Source organism: Callorhinus ursinus, unplaced genomic scaffold, assembly GCF_003265705.2.
Source record: "Callorhinus ursinus isolate GAN/ISIS: 27379988/994484 unplaced genomic scaffold, GSC_fseal_2.0 scaffold2, whole genome shotgun sequence".
Taxonomy (NCBI): Eukaryota; Metazoa; Chordata; class Mammalia; order Carnivora; family Otariidae; genus Callorhinus; species Callorhinus ursinus.
The window spans coordinates 52382372-52401314 of NW_027397064.1; the positions used below are offsets into that span (position 1 = coordinate 52382372).

Below are 18943 nucleotides of genomic sequence, written 5' to 3' on the forward strand. Positions count from 1 at the left end.
TGCTCCAACTCTTTCTTCCATTCCAGAGCGACCAAGTCCTCCTGTGAACCTAAATTCCTCAGATCAGACTCAGTCATCAGTTCAGCTCACATGGGAGCCTCCTCTGAAAGATGGAGGAAGCCCAATAGTGGGTTATATAATTGAGCGATGTGAAGAAGGCAAAGATAATTGGATTCGTTGCAATAAGAAACTTGTCCCTGAACTGACTTACAAAGTAAGGAATTTGCATCTATAAAAATATTCAGTGTATGACCATGGACTTAAATGTACGTGTTTTTACAAATATTGATTCATAACTTTAGGTTACTGGATTACAAAAAGGAAGTAAATATTTATATCGAGTATCTGCAGAAAATGAAGCTGGTGTTTCAGATCCATCTGAAATTCTTGGTCCTCTAACTGCTGATGATGCATTTGGTAAGTGGATATTTTTTGTTTTTAGATTTGGGAATAGCACATAGCTACTTGGGGAGAGGGGCAGCTTAAATACAGTACTGGAGACTCATTAATTTTTCTTCTTGGTAGTTGAACCAACAATGGATCTAAGTGCATTTAAAGATGGTCTGGAAGTTATTGTCCCGAATCCTATCACGATCCTGGTTCCAAGTACAGGCTATCCAAGGCCAAGTGCAACCTGGTCTTTTGGAGATAAAGTACTAGAAGCAGGGGACCGTGTGAAAATGAAAACCTTATCTGCCTACGCTGAACTTGTCATTTCTCCAAGTGAACGTCCAGACAAGGGCATTTATACACTGAAATTAGAAAATCGTGTGAAAGCAATTTCTGGGGAAATTGATGTCAGTGTAATTGGTAAGGAGCTAAACTTTTGTTATAAAAGGTGATTTGACAGTATTAACAAATATTGGTTCAAGCTATTACCTATATTGATTTCTGACTGCATTTTCTCAGCTCGCCCAAGTGCACCCAAAGAACTGAAATTTAGTGACATAACCAGAGACTCAGTACATTTGACTTGGGAACCACCAGATGATGACGGAGGAAGTCCATTAACTGGATACATTGTTGAAAAGCGAGAAGTCAGCCGGAAAACATGGACTAAAGTGAGTTTTGAGCAGCAATGCACCAACTCCAGAGAAAAAGAGCGGGGGAAAGCCCAGCATGCTGGGATGCCATGCAAAGTTTATATGGTTTCACTTTGCCTTGCTGAAAAAGAACCAAAACGTTTTTTAGATGCCTTGATGCTGATGCTTCCTGTGAGGTAGTTCAACCAAGATTTGGTATAATTGCCTTATTTTGTGCCTTACCAAATTTTCTCCTAAGTTTACAAAAAAATAACCTATTCATTTGGTACCTGATAAGTACCCAATATGGCCTATTAAGCTATAAGCGATTCTAAGGACACTAAGTACCTGATTCCCTGGTGGTCAGACTTCTCACTCCACTAGATTATTTTAGTTGGCCCAATCTACCATTTTTTTCTCCTAAGTTTATTACTGTTATTTACTCATTACTCATTATTGTTTTTTACCTTGATTTAGAACCATATCTCTAGGGGCACCTAAGTGGCTCAGTCAGTTAAGCATCTGTCTTCGGCTCAGGTCATGATCCCAGGGTACTGGGATGGAGCCCAGCATTGGGCTCCCTGCTCAGCAGGGAGCCTGCTTTTTGCTTTCCCTTTGCCCCTCCCCCTGCTCATGCTCTTGTGAGCGCTAAAAAAAAAAAAAAAACTTTAAAATCATGTTTCTAATAACCAACCTAGCGAAAAGAATCAATACTTTTTTGCCACCTTTTTAATGTGTATAGACTATGAAATTTTCACCTTAATATAGTAAGGTTTAAATATTATGTTTCCCCTGCAACTTTTTCCCTAATGTGAAATAATCTTTATCATTCAAAAACAATTTCTATTTGTATCCCTCCCTGCTCATGATAAAAATCTTTTTGACTCAGGGAAAGCGTTTTTTGGAAACAAGTAATTGTATTTCTTTGTCCCAGGTTATAGACACTGTGACTGACCTAGAATTCACAGTTCCTGATCTTGTTCAAGGAAAAGAGTATTTATTTAAAGTCTGTGCTCGTAACAAATGTGGCCCTGGAGAACCTGCATATATTGATGAACCTGTAAATATGTCAGTTCCTGCAAGTGAGTACATTCTTGATTTCTTATCTAGCCTTTTATTACCATTTTTGCTTTAATACCTGGAGTTGAAGTTATGGGGGAAAGGCACGGGTTGGCAATATGGAGATTTCATAGCTGACCTATCTAAGACTGACTCTCTTTAAAATGTTTATAGCGGTACCTGACCCACCAGAGAATGTTAAATGGAGGGATCGAACAGCCGACAGCATCTTCCTAACATGGGATCCACCTAAGCATGATGGTGGTTCACGCATCACAGGCTATATAGTTGAAAAATGTCCACGTGGCTCTGATCGATGGGTTGCCTGTGGAGAACCAGTTGCAGAAACAAAGTAGGTTTTTAGAATTATTATTTTTATATTTATTTTATATTTATATTTTAATTTTATAATTTTATAAGTATAATTATATAAAAATATAATTTATATTTGTTTTCTATTTTATTTTACATTTATACTTAATATCTATATTTTATATATATTATTTTATAGTTATTTCATAAATATAATTATGGCACACGAGTAAATGTTTCATCTTACCCACTAAAATGAGTGTTTTTCTTTTGGAAAATCTGTTACTTTTTTTTCACTGAGAATTCCCCTGGTGTGCCTGTCCAATTTTTAAAAGTGCTGCTGAACTTATCCCCCTTCCAAGGTTTTCATTAGTTACAATACTGAAGCAATCCAGAATTAATTTAAGGAGTAGTATTCTATCAAGAGTAGGTATGAATTTTAGAAAGATTATGAATACTACAGATTATGTGCATTATAGTAAAATATCCTATTTTGTTTTCTGATAGAATGGAAGTGACAGGTCTTGAAGAAGGCAAATGGTATGCCTACCGCGTGAAGGCCTTGAACAGGCAAGGCCCTAGCAAACCAAGCAAACCCACAGATGAAATCCAGGCTGTGGATACACAGGGTACGTATGTTGGGGTTTTGTGTTATTAACCAGGCCTCTGCCTTTAATTCTTTTGAACTTGCTAACATCGTAAATAATCTTTTCCAATTTTAGAGGCTCCAGAAATTTTCCTCGATGTGAAGCTCCTCGCTGGTCTCACTGTAAAAGCAGGAACTAAGATCGAACTTCCTGCCACTGTAACTGGAAAACCTGAACCTAAAATAACTTGGACAAAGGCCGATAAGCTTCTGAAGCAGGACAAAAGAATCACCATTGAAAATGTTCCTAAGAAATCCACAGTGACTATCATGGATAGTAAGAGAAGTGACACCGGCACATACATCATAGAGGCTGTGAATGTCTGTGGTCGGGCCACTGCGGTGGTGGAAGTGAACGTCTTAGGTGAGTGAGGCTGTCATTTCAAAACTGGGCAAACTCATTGCAGTTACTTTTTAAAATCAAACAGGATGTAAAAAAAAAATTTTTTTTTCCTGAGTGTGTAATGTCCTCCACAGACAAACCTGGACCACCAGCCGCTTTTGACATCACAGAAGTGACCAATGAATCATGCCTTCTAACATGGAACCCACCACGTGATGATGGTGGATCTAAAATCACAAACTATGTTGTGGAGAGAAGAGCGACTGACAGTGAAGTATGGCACAAGCTCTCATCAACTGTCAAGGATACAAACTACAAGGCAACCAAACTAACACCCAACAAAGAGTACATCTTCAGAGTTGCTGCCGAAAACATGTATGGTGTTGGTGAACCAGTTCAGGCCTCTCCAATAACAGCTAAATTTCAGTTTGGTAAGTTTCTCATTAATCCATTGGCCAAAATTTTTTTAAAAAGATTCTTGTGTCAAACTTGGATTTGGGTGTCATATTTATATATAGGACATGTAACACTTATATCATTATCCTGCCTATAGATCCACCTGGACCTCCAACTCGCCTAGAACCTTCTGATATAACTAAAGATGCAGTTACTCTCACATGGTGTGAGCCAGACGATGATGGTGGCAGCCCAATCACTGGATACTGGGTTGAAAGATTAGATCCTGATACTGATAAATGGGTCAGATGCAATAAGATGCCAGTAAAGGACACAACATATAGGTATGTCCAATATCTCCATCAAGATGTTAAGATAGCAGTATATATGATTTTTTATTCTTTAGCATTCCTTTTGATATACATTCTTATATATTACCATAAAATTTTAAATTATTTTTATATTTTGTGTTACCACATAATTTCAAAAATGATATAAATTCCATTCAAGGACACATTTCTTAATTTCTTTACTATAAAATATTGGCTTTCTGTGAGTTGCAAAGTGGTCTTCCAGTATGTTATGAGAATGATCACTATTATAGATACTATAATTACATTGGTACATTTGACCAAATCTAAATTTATAATGAAATAATTTCAGTTAAATTTCGGTATCAGTTTTTTACAATTTAAACAAATTATCCCCTTCTGTGTAAAGTACACAGAGGTTTCTGCTGATCATGGTATCCAATTCATACTCTGTTCCTAATTCAGAGTGAAAGGTCTCACCAATAAGAAAAAATACAGATTCCGTGTGTTGGCTGAAAATCTTGCTGGACCTGGAAAACCAAGTAGATCAACTGAACCAATCTTAATAAAGGATCCCATAGGTATTATTTATATATCTTTCGGTGGTTATTTTGAAGCTTCCATTAATTCCTTTTTTGACAAACCTAAATAATTGTTTTATTTCATTGGTTTGCAGATCCACCATGGCCTCCTGGAAAACCAACTGTGAAAGATGTAGGCAAAACATCATTGATGTTGAATTGGACAAAGCCAGAACATGATGGAGGGGCAAAGATTGAGTCTTATATCATTGAAATGCTAAAGACCGGAACAGATGACTGGGTCCGAGTGGCTGAAGGTGTTCCCACCACTCAGCATTTGCTCACCGGTCTCATGGAAGGGCAGGAATACTCATTCCGAGTTAGAGCTGTGAACAAGGCTGGGGAAAGTGAGCCCAGTGAACCCAGTGACCCTGTGCTTTGCAGGGAAAAACTATGTAAGTCACTCTTGATGTTTAAGGTATATAAATTCTTCTAAAGTATAAATGAGAACTACAATATGAGAAAAATGAAAACCTCATCACTAGATTATTTCATCCTTGCTATATGTGATTTCCTGGTGACAAGAGAATTCAGTGAAGACTGAATGAATATTGGACAATAAAAAAATTGAATTCTCTTTTTCTTCCTTAGATCCTCCATCACCACCTCGCTGGCTTGAAGTTATTAATATCACAAAAAATACAGCAGACCTCAAGTGGACAGTTCCTGAGAAAGATGGAGGGTCCCCCATCACCAACTACATTGTGGAAAAGAGAGACGTGAGGCGAAAAGGCTGGCAAACAGTGGACACAACTGTCAAAGACACCAAGTGCACAGTAACCCCACTGACAGAGGGCTCTCTGTACGTGTTCCGAGTTGCTGCAGAAAATGCCATAGGACAAAGTGACTACTGTGAAATTGAGGACTCTGTCCTGGCCAAAGACACCTTTAGTATGTTCTCTAACTTCATCTTTGTGACACCATTTGTAGTAGATTATCACTTTTCCCTCTGGTTTTTCTAACCATTGAATATTTTGCTTCTAGCCACCCCTGGTCCACCCTATGCTCTGGCAGTGGTTGATGTAACCAAGCGACATGTTGACCTGAAGTGGGAACCACCGAAAAATGATGGTGGACGACCAATACAGAGGTAGAATTTTAATTAATTCACAAAGAATAATTTATACTCCGCTAAAAATTCTTCCCTGTTTTCCCTATTAATGCTAATGAAATGCTTTATTTCAATAGATACATCATTGAGAAGAAAGAAAAGTTAGGGACCCGTTGGGTGAAAGCTGGAAAAACCTCAGGACCTGACTGTAACTTCAGAGTAACTGATGTCATTGAAGGAACAGAGGTCCAGTTTCAAGTTCGGGCAGAAAATGAAGCTGGAGTTGGTCACCCAAGTGAACCCACAGAAATCCTGGCAATTGAAGATCCAAAAAGTAAGTAGTATCAGTTATCCGAAGGATACTGTCTAGAGCTTGATGATGAGATCACAGATGTGAATTTTTCACTCTTCTTTCAGGTCCTCCTTCACCTCCACTTGACTTGCATGTGACTGACGCTGGGCGAAAGCACATTGCCATTGCCTGGAAGCCTCCAGAGAAAAATGGTGGAAGTCCGATTATAGGATACCATGTTGAAATGTGTCCGGTAGGCACTGAGAAATGGATGCGAGTTAATTCTCGCCCAATAAAAGACCTGAAATTCAAAGTTGACGAAGGTGTTGTTCCTGACAAGGAGTACGTTCTGAGAGTGAGAGCCGTCAATGCTGTTGGTGTCAGTGAGCCATCTGAAATCTCCGAAAATGTGGTTGCCAAAGACCCAGACTGTAAGAATAGAGTTTCCTTTATAATTAATAAAACAGGCTTTGCTTACACATTGCACTTTGACATATCTTTTTCTCCTCTTTTGGCTATCTTACAGGCAAGCCAACAATTGATATGGAGACTCACGACATTGTGGTTATTGAAGGTGAAAAGTTAAGCATTCCTGTTCCCTTCAGAGCTGTCCCGGTTCCAACCATTAGTTGGCATAAAGATGGCAAAGAAGTCAAAGCAAGTGACAGATTAACAATGAAGAATGATCACATCTCTGCACACCTTGAAGTTCCCAAGAGTGTCCATGCAGATGCTGGAGTTTATACCATTACGCTGGAAAACAAGCTTGGCTCAGCAACTGGCTCAATCAATGTCAAAGTCATAGGTAATCATTCTTTGATGAAATACCAGATTTTCTTCTTCATGTGTTAGGAAAATTAGTTAACTTTGCACTGTTAGTATAAAGGGTTTCATGAGTTGGCTACTTCCAGATGATTTCTTTCCTGTGTGAGAAGCAAAGCAATTATAGAGGTGAAATTGCCAGTTAAATTCTGATTAAACTAAGTTATTTCTGTTGTAATTAACTGTACTTAACTGGCATGTTAAGTATGAAATAAAAGATAGAGTATACCCAAAGAATGTTTAAATTGCCAATATTCATTTGTTAATTGTATTTGCATTTGTCCATAGTGTTTTCACCAGGATCAGTAACATTTTCTACCCCATCCCATGCGGCTGTTTTAAAAAATTTGTGCGGGGAGGGGGGCAACTTTGCTTGGAACAAAGACTCAGGGGGGCTGCTGACATTTAGTAATTGGGATCCAAGGATGCTAAATGGCCTGCAGTGTAAGGGGGGGGAATACGCCAATACATCAAAGATTATCCCACCAAAAATGTGGATAGACCCACTTAGAAAAAGAGTGTACTATATAACAGGTTGACTTTTCATCTTAACAATAATAATCTTTTTAATAGGCTTACCTGGACCATGCAAAGATATTAAAGCAAGTGATGTGACCAAGAGTTCCTGTAAATTAACATGGGAACCTCCAGAATACGATGGTGGAAGCCCAATCCTTCATTATGTCCTGGAACGCAGAGAGGCTGGGAGAAGGACATATATACCAGTCATGTCTGGTGAGAACAAACTGTCTTGGACTGTAAAAGATCTCATACCAAATGGTGAATACTTCTTCCGTGTTAAAGCTGTCAACAAGATTGGTGGAGGCGAATATATTGAACTGAAAAATCCAGTCATTGCTCAAGATCCAAAGCGTAAGTTTGGGCATGGATATAATATAGCTAGGAATTAATATGTAATTTTTTATTTTACAAAGATGGGTTTATATTATACACGTACATATTAAGTTTTTTCTTATTCTTCAGAGCCCCCTGATCCACCTGTAGATGTTGAGGTTCATAATCCTACAGCTAAGGCAATGACTATTACATGGAAGCCACCTTTGTACGATGGAGGAAGCAAGATAATGGGCTACATCATAGAAAAGATTGCTAAGGGTGAAGACAAATGGAAGAGGTGCAATGAACACCTAGTACCAGTCCTGACCTATACAGCAAAAGGACTTGAAGAGGGAAAGGAATACCAGTTCCGAGTGCGAGCAGAAAATGCTGCTGGCATTAGTGAACCTTCTCGGGCCACTCCTCCCACCAAAGCTGTAGATCCTATTGGTAAGTTTTGTTTCGTGGAGTTGCCATTTTCCCAGTGTACAGTAAAAGAGAATAATGTTTTATCAAATGTTTTGATCGCAATTGAAAGCAATTTCCATCTTTAATCTTTAAACAGATGCCCCAAAGGTCATTATGAGAACAAGCCTTGAAGTGAAACGAGGTGATGAAATAGCACTTGATGCAACCATCTCTGGGTCACCTTACCCAACTATTACATGGCTAAAAGATGAAAAAGTCATTACCCCAGAAGAAATTAAGAAGCGAGTAGCACCCACAGTTAGGAGGAAGAGGGGTGAAGTTCAAGAAGAAGAAGAACCTTTTGTCCTGCCTCTGACAGAACGTTTGAGTATCGACAACAGTAAAAAAGGAGAATCTCAGCTACGCGTCCGAGATTCTCTCCGACCTGACCATGGCCTGTATATGATCAAAGCTGAAAATGACCACGGCATTGCCAAAGCTCCTTGTACTGTCTGTGTGCTAGGTAAGTAAGTAAAACTACACTTCTCCATGGAAGAAAGTCTCCATAAGAGTTTTAGTAAAACATAAGAAAGGGGTTTGGGCCAGGGGGAAGGGGGATAAAAGAAGTAGAAAATAGCTTCAGCCAGGGATCCTCAGCCCCATTTTTCCTCCCAGCCATGTAAATGAAATCAGCCAAACTTGTTGTTGGTTAGCTCATGTGATACAAAGACAGATGTAGGAAGAACAGAAGTTTACGTTAAAGGGGCATGCTGACATTGACATTTTCCACTGCAACTACTTCTCTGCAAATTTTTAATCACTGCTGTCTTTTGAAATATCAGATACACCGGGACCACCAATCAACTTTGTATTTGAAGATATTAGAAAGAACTCTGTCCTCTGTAAATGGGAACCACCCCTTGATGATGGTGGCAGTGAAATTATAAACTACACTTTGGAAAAGAAAGACAAGACAAAACCTGACTCAGAGTGGATTACTGTCACTTCAACACTTAGACACTGCAAACACTCAGTGACAAAACTAATTGAAGGAAAAGAGTACCTCTTTCGTGTAAGAGCTGAAAATAGGTTTGGACCTGGACCACCATGTGTTTCAAAGCCACTTATAGCTAAAGATCCATTTGGTAAGGTTCTTTTAGCATCTACACTTTGCCTTTTTATGATATGCATGGGTATATACATTATCATAGCTTATGAACTTGAATTTTTGTATCATACTAGGGAACTAATTGAAATATGCAATTTTTTTTTTTATCAGAACCACCTGATGCACCGGATAAGCCCATTGTAGAAGATATAACCAGCAACAGTATGCTAGTGAAATGGAATGAACCAAAAGATAATGGAAGTCCCATCTTGGGCTATTGGCTTGAAAAACGTGAGGTTAATAGTACACATTGGTCTCGTGTCAACAGAAGCCTTCTGAATTCTTTGAAGACCAATGTAGAAGGCCTATTAGAAGGACTCACCTATGTCTTCAGAGTATGTGCCGAAAATGCAGCTGGACCTGGAAAGTTCAGTCCCCCTTCAGATCCCAAAACAGCACGTGATCCAATCTGTAAGTAATTTCTTACAAAGAGAGTAGGGTACAGCATGGTGACTGTAATTAAGTCACTTAATTAAGTACTATATTATATGCTTGAAATTTGTTAAGAGAGTGGATCTTGAATGTTATCACTACCAAAAGAAGGATAATTATGTAAGGGGATGGAGGTATAAACTAACAGTGTGGCAATCATTTTACAATATATGTATCAAATCATTATGTTGTATACCTTAGACTTAGAAAAAAAAAAAAAGCAAGCAAAATACTAACAATGACTACAGACACATATTAAGGTTACAATGTAAAGTTTTAAAAATATCTGTATATACAACTTAAAAGTTTCACAAGACAGTACTTACCCATATTACATGCAATGCATTCTGGAAAAAGTGGATAGAGTAAGTTATTGTGCATTTTAAAAGCTTCAATGAGTTCTCATTTGTGTCTCTGCATTCATTCTAGCTCCACCAGGGCCACCTGTCCCAAGAGTCACTGACACAAGCTCTACAACTATTGATCTAGAATGGGAACCCCCAGCTTTCAATGGCGGTGGGGAAATTGTTGGCTACTTTGTCGATAAGCAGCTGGTTGGCACAAATGAATGGTCACGCTGCACAGAGAAGATGATCAAGGCCCGTCAGTATACTGTCAAAGAAATCCGAGAGGGCGCCGATTATAAACTTCGAGTGAGTGCTGTCAATGCTGCAGGTGAAGGACCACCGGGAGAAACAGGACCTGTTACTGTGGCTGAACCACAAGGTAACTTAAAAGTTACATGAATAAGATTATGGATATTTTCTTTGTATGGGATTTTTTCCCCATCTTTCTTGGGCTAACGTATGACTGTTCTCTTTAAAACAGAGCCTCCAACTGTGGAACTAGATGTTTCTATCAAAGCTGGAATACAAATAATGGCTGGAAAGACTCTTAGAATTCCAGCTGTGGTAACTGGTCGTCCAGTGCCTACCAGAGTATGGACCATAGAAGAAGGGGAGCTGGATAAAGACCGCGTTGTCATAGAGAACGTTGGAACCAAATCTGAGCTAATTATCAAGAATGCATTGAGAAAAGATCATGGCAGATATGTGATTACAGCCACCAATAGCTCTGGTTCCAAATTTGCAGCAGCCAGGGTAGAAGTTTTTGGTAAGGAATGTTACATGGATTTTCATAGGGTTTTCCTAAGTGATACAATCTATCGCATTGATTTTTATGTTGGTTTTTTTATTATTATTTTTCAGATGTTCCTGGACCAGTTCTTGACTTAAAACCTGTTGTAACAAATAGAAAGATGTGTTTACTTAACTGGTCTGATCCAGCTGATGATGGAGGAAGTGAAATTACAGGATTCATTATTGAAAGAAAAGATGCTAAGATGCATACCTGGAGACAACCGATTGAGACTGAGAGATCTAAATGTGACATCACAGGTCTCATTGAGGGGCAAGAATATATGTTCCGTGTGATTGCCAAGAACAAGTTTGGCTGTGGCCCTCCTGTTGAAGTAGGACCAATTCTTGCAGTTGATCCACTAGGTAAAAGAGGTTTTCATTGTGTTTTCTTTGTGTTTGCTTCTAGTTATGTCATTCATTTATTGAGCCTTATGGCTTCGAACTCCCCAACAGTCCCATGTTCTATAGCTAGAGAGTGATAAGAAAGGTAAATCTAATAACTACTAGCAACTTTAAGAATACTGTACTTGCTAGAATTTCAATGTAATTTGTGGCTCACTGTAATGTTTGCACAAATCCATGCATGATTTTGTGTACTGAAAAACCTGAATCTACTGAAGCTTAGCAATAACCTAAAAATAGAAATACTACATCTCTGCAATAGAATGCACTGGAGTAATTCATTTAATACTTTAGTAGTTAAAGGCAATTCACTATTTTCGGAAGATTACAGGATAGACAACAGCCTTATGATAAATGCCTTAGTCTTCCTTTAGCCCTCAAGTAGTCTCCACGCTGGAAGGATATGGAGACCCAGAATCAGAAAAGCCACCAGAGAACAGAAATCTAACCAAAGGAAATCTCCTTAAGCAATAGGAACAAATGTGAAACCCTAAAATTGCACATACTTGGAAATGCATCCTGACACCCCATCCAAGAAAGCAAAATCTGTGAGGATGACCCATTCCCCAAGAAACAGAGGCATTATTCCTCCTCCACCATCACCTCCCTACCAACCAAAAAATAAAATTACATCCTCACTGTGACAGCTCATCTCAAATATGTCCGCTGTAGGTCAAGTTGTACCAGAGGTATCAGAACAGAGCTGAGCTTCCACCACAAAGCTCAGCTTCTGGTTGCAATAATAATCAACAGGAGAGGATTAGGTCTAGTTTTAACATTCACACTTATTCTTTGTGTTGTCCTTTGGGCACAAAACTACAGCAGCATTACATAAATTCTCTTTCCACTCCATTTTAAACCCACACTTGGAGGCAATTTGGTTCAAAGTTTGTTCAGGAGACCTATCCACTGTCTGTTAATAAAGGAAACACTTTGATCTCAGCTGGTCATCCAAAGCAAAACTTCACAACCTTCTCTTCTACTTCATTAGGATTTGAAGCTTTCCCAGTGACAGAGGTGTAAAAGATCTAAAAGTGGTAAAAATAACAAAAGCATACATGCCCTTCAATTTACTTTTAATCAACAATTTTGACTATAAAGCTTACTAAGAAAAATTGTGCCTATTATGAATGCCTCTCATTCTGGTAACTGATATGTTTTCAGAAGGATTTTAAAGATGGATGTAAGGTTATGCCAAACAGAAACCTATTTTTCACATAATTAATTTGAAGTGAAATACTCTCTCTTACATGAATATTTATTTGATGCTTGTCATTTCAACTTGCCTCTGGTTAAAGGTCCTCCAACATCTCCTGAGAGGCTCACATACACAGAAAGGACGAAGTCCACTATAACCCTTGACTGGAAAGAGCCCCGCAGTAATGGTGGCAGCCCCATCCAAGGCTATATCATTGAAAAACGGCGTCATGACAAACCCAACTTTGAAAGAGTTAACAAGCGACTCTGCCCAGCCACATCTTTTCTGGTTGAAGATCTTGATGAACACCAAATGTATGAATTCCGCGTCAAAGCTGTCAATGCAATTGGGGAAAGTGAACCATCCCTGCCTCTTAATGTGGTCATACAAGATGATGAAGGTGTGGAATCTAAGCCTGATTTTAGTGCACTTTATGTTGCTGCCTTTATCTCATAGGTTGAGCATGACTTTTTTTTTTTCTTTCCCTTCTCTTTGCAGTGCCTCCAACTATTAAGTTGCGCCTGTCTGTTCGAGGAGACACTATCAAAGTTAAGGCAGGAGAGCCTGTTAACATCCCCGCAGATGTGACAGGCCTTCCAATGCCTAAGATTGAATGGTCCAAGAATGAAACTGTGATCGAAAAACCCACTGATGCACTTAAGATAACCAAGGAAGAAGTATCCCGAAGTGAGGCAAAGACCGAGATTATCATTCCCAAAGCAGTCCGGGAAGACAAGGGCACTTACACCATTACTGCTTCCAATCGCCTGGGCTCAGCGTTCCGAAATGTTCATGTGGAAGTATATGGTAAGGGACCTGCTTTCTTAGCTCAAAACGAAGTCCAGTGTCTAAGAATTGTCTTCTCATTCTCCTCTCTGGGTTCCTTTCCAGATCGTCCATCACCGCCAAGAAATCTTGCTGTTACGGATATTAAAGCTGAATCCTGCTACTTGACATGGGATGCCCCTCTAGACAATGGTGGCGGTGAAATCACCCATTATATCATTGACAAACGTGATGCAAGCAGGAAGAAAAGTGAATGGGAAGAAGTCACCAACACTGCTGTAGAGAGGAAATATGGGGTAAATTAAATGTTTTCTTATACACATTAAAAGGACACGACTCTGAATTAACACCATTCTGGCATAACCTTGGAATTTAATGATTAAACTCAAAACTGCACATAAAAAGATTTATCGTAGTTTCTAGCACCATGCACATAAGGCCACGTGGTAAATACTATTTGGTAAACCAAGTCTCTTTTGAGAGATCCACTATTAGGTACAATAAATACACATATTCTTATTTTTTTAATTTAAATTCAATTAGCCAACATATAGTACACATTAGTTTTTTATGTAGTGTTCAATGATTCATTACTTGCATATGCTTTCTCCACATTTGAGTCTATGTATTTTTAAACTATATATTTACGTAATTTTAATAGATTTCTTTTTATAGTCTTCCCTAGGAAAAGAACTTGAATTTTAAAATAAGTGAAATCAACATAAGTATGTTGTTTTTAAGAAATCACTATTCATCTGATTTCTAGGTCTGGAAACTTATCCCCAATGGTCAGTACGAGTTCCGGGTTAGGGCAGTGAATAAATATGGAATCAGTGATGACTGCAAATCAGATAAAGTTGTCATTCAAGATCCCTTCCGCCTTCCTGGGCCTCCGGGAAAACCAAAAGTTCTGGAGCGCACCAAAGGGTCAATGCTAGTGAGCTGGACTCCTCCCCTGGACAATGGTGGCTCTCCAATTACTGGCTACTGGCTAGAGAAGAGAGAAGAGGGAGGTGCCTACTGGTCACGTGTTAGCCGAGCACCAATAACCAAAGTGGGATTGAAAGATGTGGAATTTAACGTTCCCCGCTTGATTGAAGGTGTTAAATACCAGTTCAGAGCAATGGCAATAAATGCTGCAGGAGTTGGTCCTCCCAGTGAACCATCAGATCCAGCTGTTGCAGGAGATCCTATATGTAAGTATGCTTCCATTTCTGGAGTTTACAAAGAGCAAGCCACTAAATGGATAATTCTGCTCTTAAATTTCTTACATTTTTTATGCCAAATTATTTATTAAAGTAAAAGCCCCATACTTAGAGTATCAGAAGTACATATATGTGTGTATACGTTTAGATATACATTCACACTACACACATAGCTATATGTGTGTATACATACACACATGTATACACATATGTAAAATCATATAGTTTTTAAATTGTTGGCTTAAGCCTATCACAATGATAAAGACCCTGGACTATAAGCTCCTCTCTGTTCCCACACCCCTAACCCATTAGATACTATGAAAATTATCTCCCTCCCTAAAGAGACCCTCTAGTTGGAAGTTCAATGAAAGGAAAAATGTTAACTTTTCAATAATATATATTGACCAAAGATACAAGAGTCTCAAGCACAGTCCATGAGGTCAAATAAAAGAAAAAAAAATTCTTCCAAAAGATTTAGCAGATCAGTTAAAAAATTAAAATATGGCCTTAATGATTAATTATATTTGCTATATATCTGATTAGTCTGTCAAAAAAAATTCAGCTACTTGTTAAAAAGATTTAAAATGCTCTAAGTTCTATATGGAGCATATATATATATATGTACATATATATATATATAATGAACTGTTCATTCAGCAAGCTCGTATTGAACATGTGCTATGTGCAAGGAACTGTGCTAGGCACCAGAGAGGAAGAGCGAGGGTTCAAAAGACTTCTATAATGGTAAAGCACTCTCAGGAACGTACAGGATGGTTACGCATCGACTTCATCCCTAAAGGGCATACATTAGTTTGTGTTCAAAGTTTACCAGCTAATGATGAAATCATTTGTTTTTAATTTTAAGGTAAATTAAGTTTTTAGTAGAGAATATTGCAGAGTCTCTTTAAAGGGATCTTAAAATAGCTTTTCACCAATTATGTATAAATACAATATAGATCTACCTAGAGATCGTGTGTAGTCTTTTTAATCCCAGTTAGTTGTTTGCTTATTTTGTTTTCACATTAATGCAAAATGAAAAGAGACTATTTCTTATATTCTCTTCTCTGGAAGGTATTCTTTCAGATTTCCTACTTTAATATTTAGTAGATTAAATCTGGCATTCCGTTGGCTTCAAAATTTGATACTTTTTCTTCTTCTTCTTCTTCTTCTTCTTAGATCCACCTGGGCCACCTTCTTGCCCAGAGGTCAAAGATAAAACAAAGTCCAGCATCTCTCTAGCATGGAAACCTCCAGCCAAAGATGGTGGCAGTCCAATCAAAGGATACATCGTAGAAATGCAAGAAGAAGGCAGTACTGACTGGAAAAGAGTAAATGAGCCAGACAAACTGCTAACCACCTGTGAATGTGTGGTGCCGAATCTGAAAGAACTCCGCAAGTACAGATTCAGAGTGAAAGCTGTCAATGAAGCTGGTGAATCTGAACCAAGTGATACAACTGGAGAGATCCCTGCCACTGATATTCAAGGTACTCATCTTTTACTGCATTTATGTATTCATTTGATCTGATTATGAAAGTAATTTCCCGAAGGTAAGCCACTTAACTTTTTTGAAAAAAGTAAGCTAAATCTTGTTATATTATTCATGGTATTGCAGAGGTACCAGAAGTTTTTATTGACATTGGAGCACAAGACTCTCTGGTCTGTCAAGCTGGCTCCCAAATTAGAATTCCTGCTGTCATCAAGGGACGCCCAACACCAAAATCATCGTGGGAATTTGATGGAAAGGCAAAGAAGGCAGTGAAGGTAAGAAAAATATAATTTTCTGGGTCTCCCACTGAATCACTCTAAGGAATATTAACACTACAATGATCTTTTCTAACAGGATGGAGTTCATGATATACCCGAGGATGCACAGGTAAAAAGAAAAAATTGAAGTGATTCAGAACATAGTTGACTGTGGTACTGCTCTTATCGCATCTGATGTATGACTACTGTTTTCTTTGTATAGCTGGAGACTGCTGAAAACTCATCAGTAATTATAATTCCGGAATGCAAACGATCTCACTCGGGTAAATACAGCATCACAGCCAAGAATAAAGCAGGACAGAAGACAGCACATTGCAGAGTCAAAGTCATGGGTAAGAGAGACTTTAAAAGTGACCACAGACTAAGAACAAATTATTTTAAACAAAGTGACATTGTTTATATGGTGACTTGCATCCAACAGATGTACCAGGACCACCCAAAGATCTGAAAGTCAGTGACATCACAAGGGGTAGTTGCAGACTCACATGGAAGATGCCAGATGATGATGGAGGAGACAGAATCAAAGGTTATGTTATAGAGAAGAAGACTATTGATGGAAAAGCCTGGACTAAAGTCAATCCAAACTGTGGAAGCACCACATTTGTGGTTCCTGATCTCATCTCTGAACAGCAGTATTTCTTCCGTGTGCGTGCAGAAAACCGTTTCGGTGTAGGTGCGCCTGCGGAAACCGTTCAGAGGACCACGGCCAGAGATCCAATATGTAAGTTTTTTTTAAATCTGAGATTAAAATAGTTTCTCAAATTTGAAATATATTATTACAAACAATTCTTAATCCTTCCTTTACCTATTTTTAAAGATCCTCCTGATCCCCCCATTAAACTCAAGATTGGCCTCATAACAAAGAACACAGTACACCTATCATGGAAACCCCCAAAGAATGATGGGGGCTCCCCTGTCACCCACTATATTGTTGAGTGCCTTGCATGGGACCCTACTGGGAAAAAGAAAGAGGCATGGAAACAGTGCAATAAGCGTGATGTGGAAGAACTAGAATTTACTGTTGAAGACCTCATTGAGGGTGGTGAATATGAATTCAGAGTCAAGGCTGTCAACATTGCAGGAATCAGCAAACCTTCAGCCACTGTGGGCCCAGTGACTGTCAAAGACCAGACATGTAAGTCCCAGCATATTAACTGAGAATGTTCTCTTTAGGAATGCTTTCCTAGAAATTTAATATTAGTCCGAAAAAGAGAAATATCTGTACATCAGGAGGCTACTGTGAGTTGAGTGTGAACACGGGCATAATCGCTCATTCCCTCAACTTCTACAGAATTATCGTATTACCTTTCCCTTATTTGAAGGAGATGATGTTTGGAATTTCCTTACTATAATTTTCTGCATGATCCTCAAAAGGGAAAGAAAGTAAGCAGTTATTTGCTTAGCAACTTCTGAGACCCACTTATCTTCACAATCAAGTTTCTTTTTCTCTAAGAAAAAGATACATCCATTTTAATAGATAAATCTAAATAGACAAATATGGTAATAATTCTTCCTCTATTATTGTTATCATCCCTATTGCTGTGTGTTTGTTCAGTTCTTCTAAAATTGGGAGGGTTGTAGTCACTACCCTCTTTGCATATTCTTCTACTAGATTCATGGAAAAAGGGAAAGTTGCTTTGCCTCTACTAGCAGTTATATTTCTTAGAAAGGGAGTTCTCTCAGAATAAAAATAGGAAGTCTTCTCATAACTCTGCATATTTAAGGAAATATGCATATATATTAATGGGAATACATGAAAGAACTCCTAAGCCTAAGCTACTACAATCTTCACTTCTCTCTGCCCTTTTTCAGTATCTACATGCAGTAAAAACACCAGGTAAGAGAGAGGCAATAGCTGATTACATAGCCACATGTAGGTCCAATAAAGGATGATGACTACATATACCTGCTCTCCAAACTGGTATAAAGTCAAATCTGTTCTTTATATTGGGCTGGGCTATGAAGCCTGCCTACAGTAGATACAGATAGCTTTATAGGCACTGTAAATTCTACTTTCTGTCACTAGTGACCACCTATTTTTTCTTTTAAATAATCCAGGCCCACCATCAATTGAGCTAAAAGAATTCATGGAGGTTGGAGAAGGAACCGACGTTAACATTGTGGCCAAAATTAAAGGTGTGCCATTCCCGACACTGACCTGGTTCAAAGCTCCTCCTAGGAAGCCTGACAACAAAGAACCTGTTCTCTATGACACCCACGTCAACAAACTGGTAGTGGATGATACTTGCACCTTAGTTATTCCACAGTCTCGCAGGAGTGACACTGGCTTATATACCATCACAGCTGTGAATAATCTGGGAACAGCATCAAAGGAGATGAGACTGAATGTCCTCGGTAAAGATAGCATGACTTCATTAAAACTACATGTTTTTCTGTTCCTAAATATATTATTTGGCTTAAAACCATTCTTCTAATATTTTTTTTTCCTTTTTAAAACCATTTTAGGTCGTCCTGGCCCTCCAGTGGGACCAATAAAGTTTGAATCTATTTCAGCAGATCAAATGACATTATCTTGGCTTCCACCTTTGGATGATGGAGGGTCTAAGATTACAAACTATGTAATTGAGAAGAGAGAGGCTAACAGGAAGACATGGGTGCGTGTCTCCAGTGAACCTAAAGAGTGCACGTACACAATTCCCAAATTGCTAGAAGGCCACGAATATGTATTCCGAATCATGGCCCAGAACAAATTTGGCATTGGGGAACCTCTTGACAGTGAACCTGAAACAGCAAGAAACCTCTTCTGT

The 18943-nt window shown here is 38.6% G+C and overlaps 1 protein-coding gene and 1 long non-coding RNA gene across 2 annotated transcripts in view; one reads left to right on the forward strand and one right to left on the reverse strand.

The window, feature by feature from the left end:
• Positions 1-18943, forward strand: part of TTN (titin) — a 267591-nt gene that overhangs the window by 177401 nt on the left and 71247 nt on the right. Inside the window, exons 203-239 of the mRNA XM_073881860.1 lie at positions 27-214; positions 303-417; positions 526-810; positions 910-1061; positions 1957-2104; positions 2256-2433; positions 2901-3022; positions 3116-3403; positions 3517-3813; positions 3936-4122; positions 4555-4670; positions 4766-5065; positions 5262-5561; positions 5655-5760; positions 5859-6055; positions 6139-6444; positions 6540-6818; positions 7409-7708; positions 7820-8122; positions 8238-8603; positions 8923-9225; positions 9360-9659; positions 10110-10406; positions 10509-10793; positions 10889-11182; positions 12520-12819; positions 12918-13226; positions 13311-13501; positions 13972-14401; positions 15587-15895; positions 16024-16172; positions 16252-16284; positions 16378-16507; positions 16597-16896; positions 16993-17310; positions 18234-18530; positions 18642-18941. Of these exons, the coding sequence (XP_073737961.1) occupies positions 27-214; positions 303-417; positions 526-810; positions 910-1061; positions 1957-2104; positions 2256-2433; positions 2901-3022; positions 3116-3403; positions 3517-3813; positions 3936-4122; positions 4555-4670; positions 4766-5065; positions 5262-5561; positions 5655-5760; positions 5859-6055; positions 6139-6444; positions 6540-6818; positions 7409-7708; positions 7820-8122; positions 8238-8603; positions 8923-9225; positions 9360-9659; positions 10110-10406; positions 10509-10793; positions 10889-11182; positions 12520-12819; positions 12918-13226; positions 13311-13501; positions 13972-14401; positions 15587-15895; positions 16024-16172; positions 16252-16284; positions 16378-16507; positions 16597-16896; positions 16993-17310; positions 18234-18530; positions 18642-18941 (9078 nt within the window). The remainder of the gene's footprint in view (positions 1-26; positions 215-302; positions 418-525; positions 811-909; positions 1062-1956; positions 2105-2255; positions 2434-2900; positions 3023-3115; positions 3404-3516; positions 3814-3935; positions 4123-4554; positions 4671-4765; positions 5066-5261; positions 5562-5654; positions 5761-5858; positions 6056-6138; positions 6445-6539; positions 6819-7408; positions 7709-7819; positions 8123-8237; positions 8604-8922; positions 9226-9359; positions 9660-10109; positions 10407-10508; positions 10794-10888; positions 11183-12519; positions 12820-12917; positions 13227-13310; positions 13502-13971; positions 14402-15586; positions 15896-16023; positions 16173-16251; positions 16285-16377; positions 16508-16596; positions 16897-16992; positions 17311-18233; positions 18531-18641; positions 18942-18943) is intronic.
• LOC112806832 (uncharacterized) lies at positions 5608-9892 on the reverse strand. Its single transcript, XR_003203951.2, has 3 exons — positions 9571-9892; positions 7415-7537; positions 5608-6936 (listed from the first exon to the last, which is right to left on the reverse strand). It is a non-coding gene; the product is annotated as an uncharacterized lncRNA (long non-coding RNA).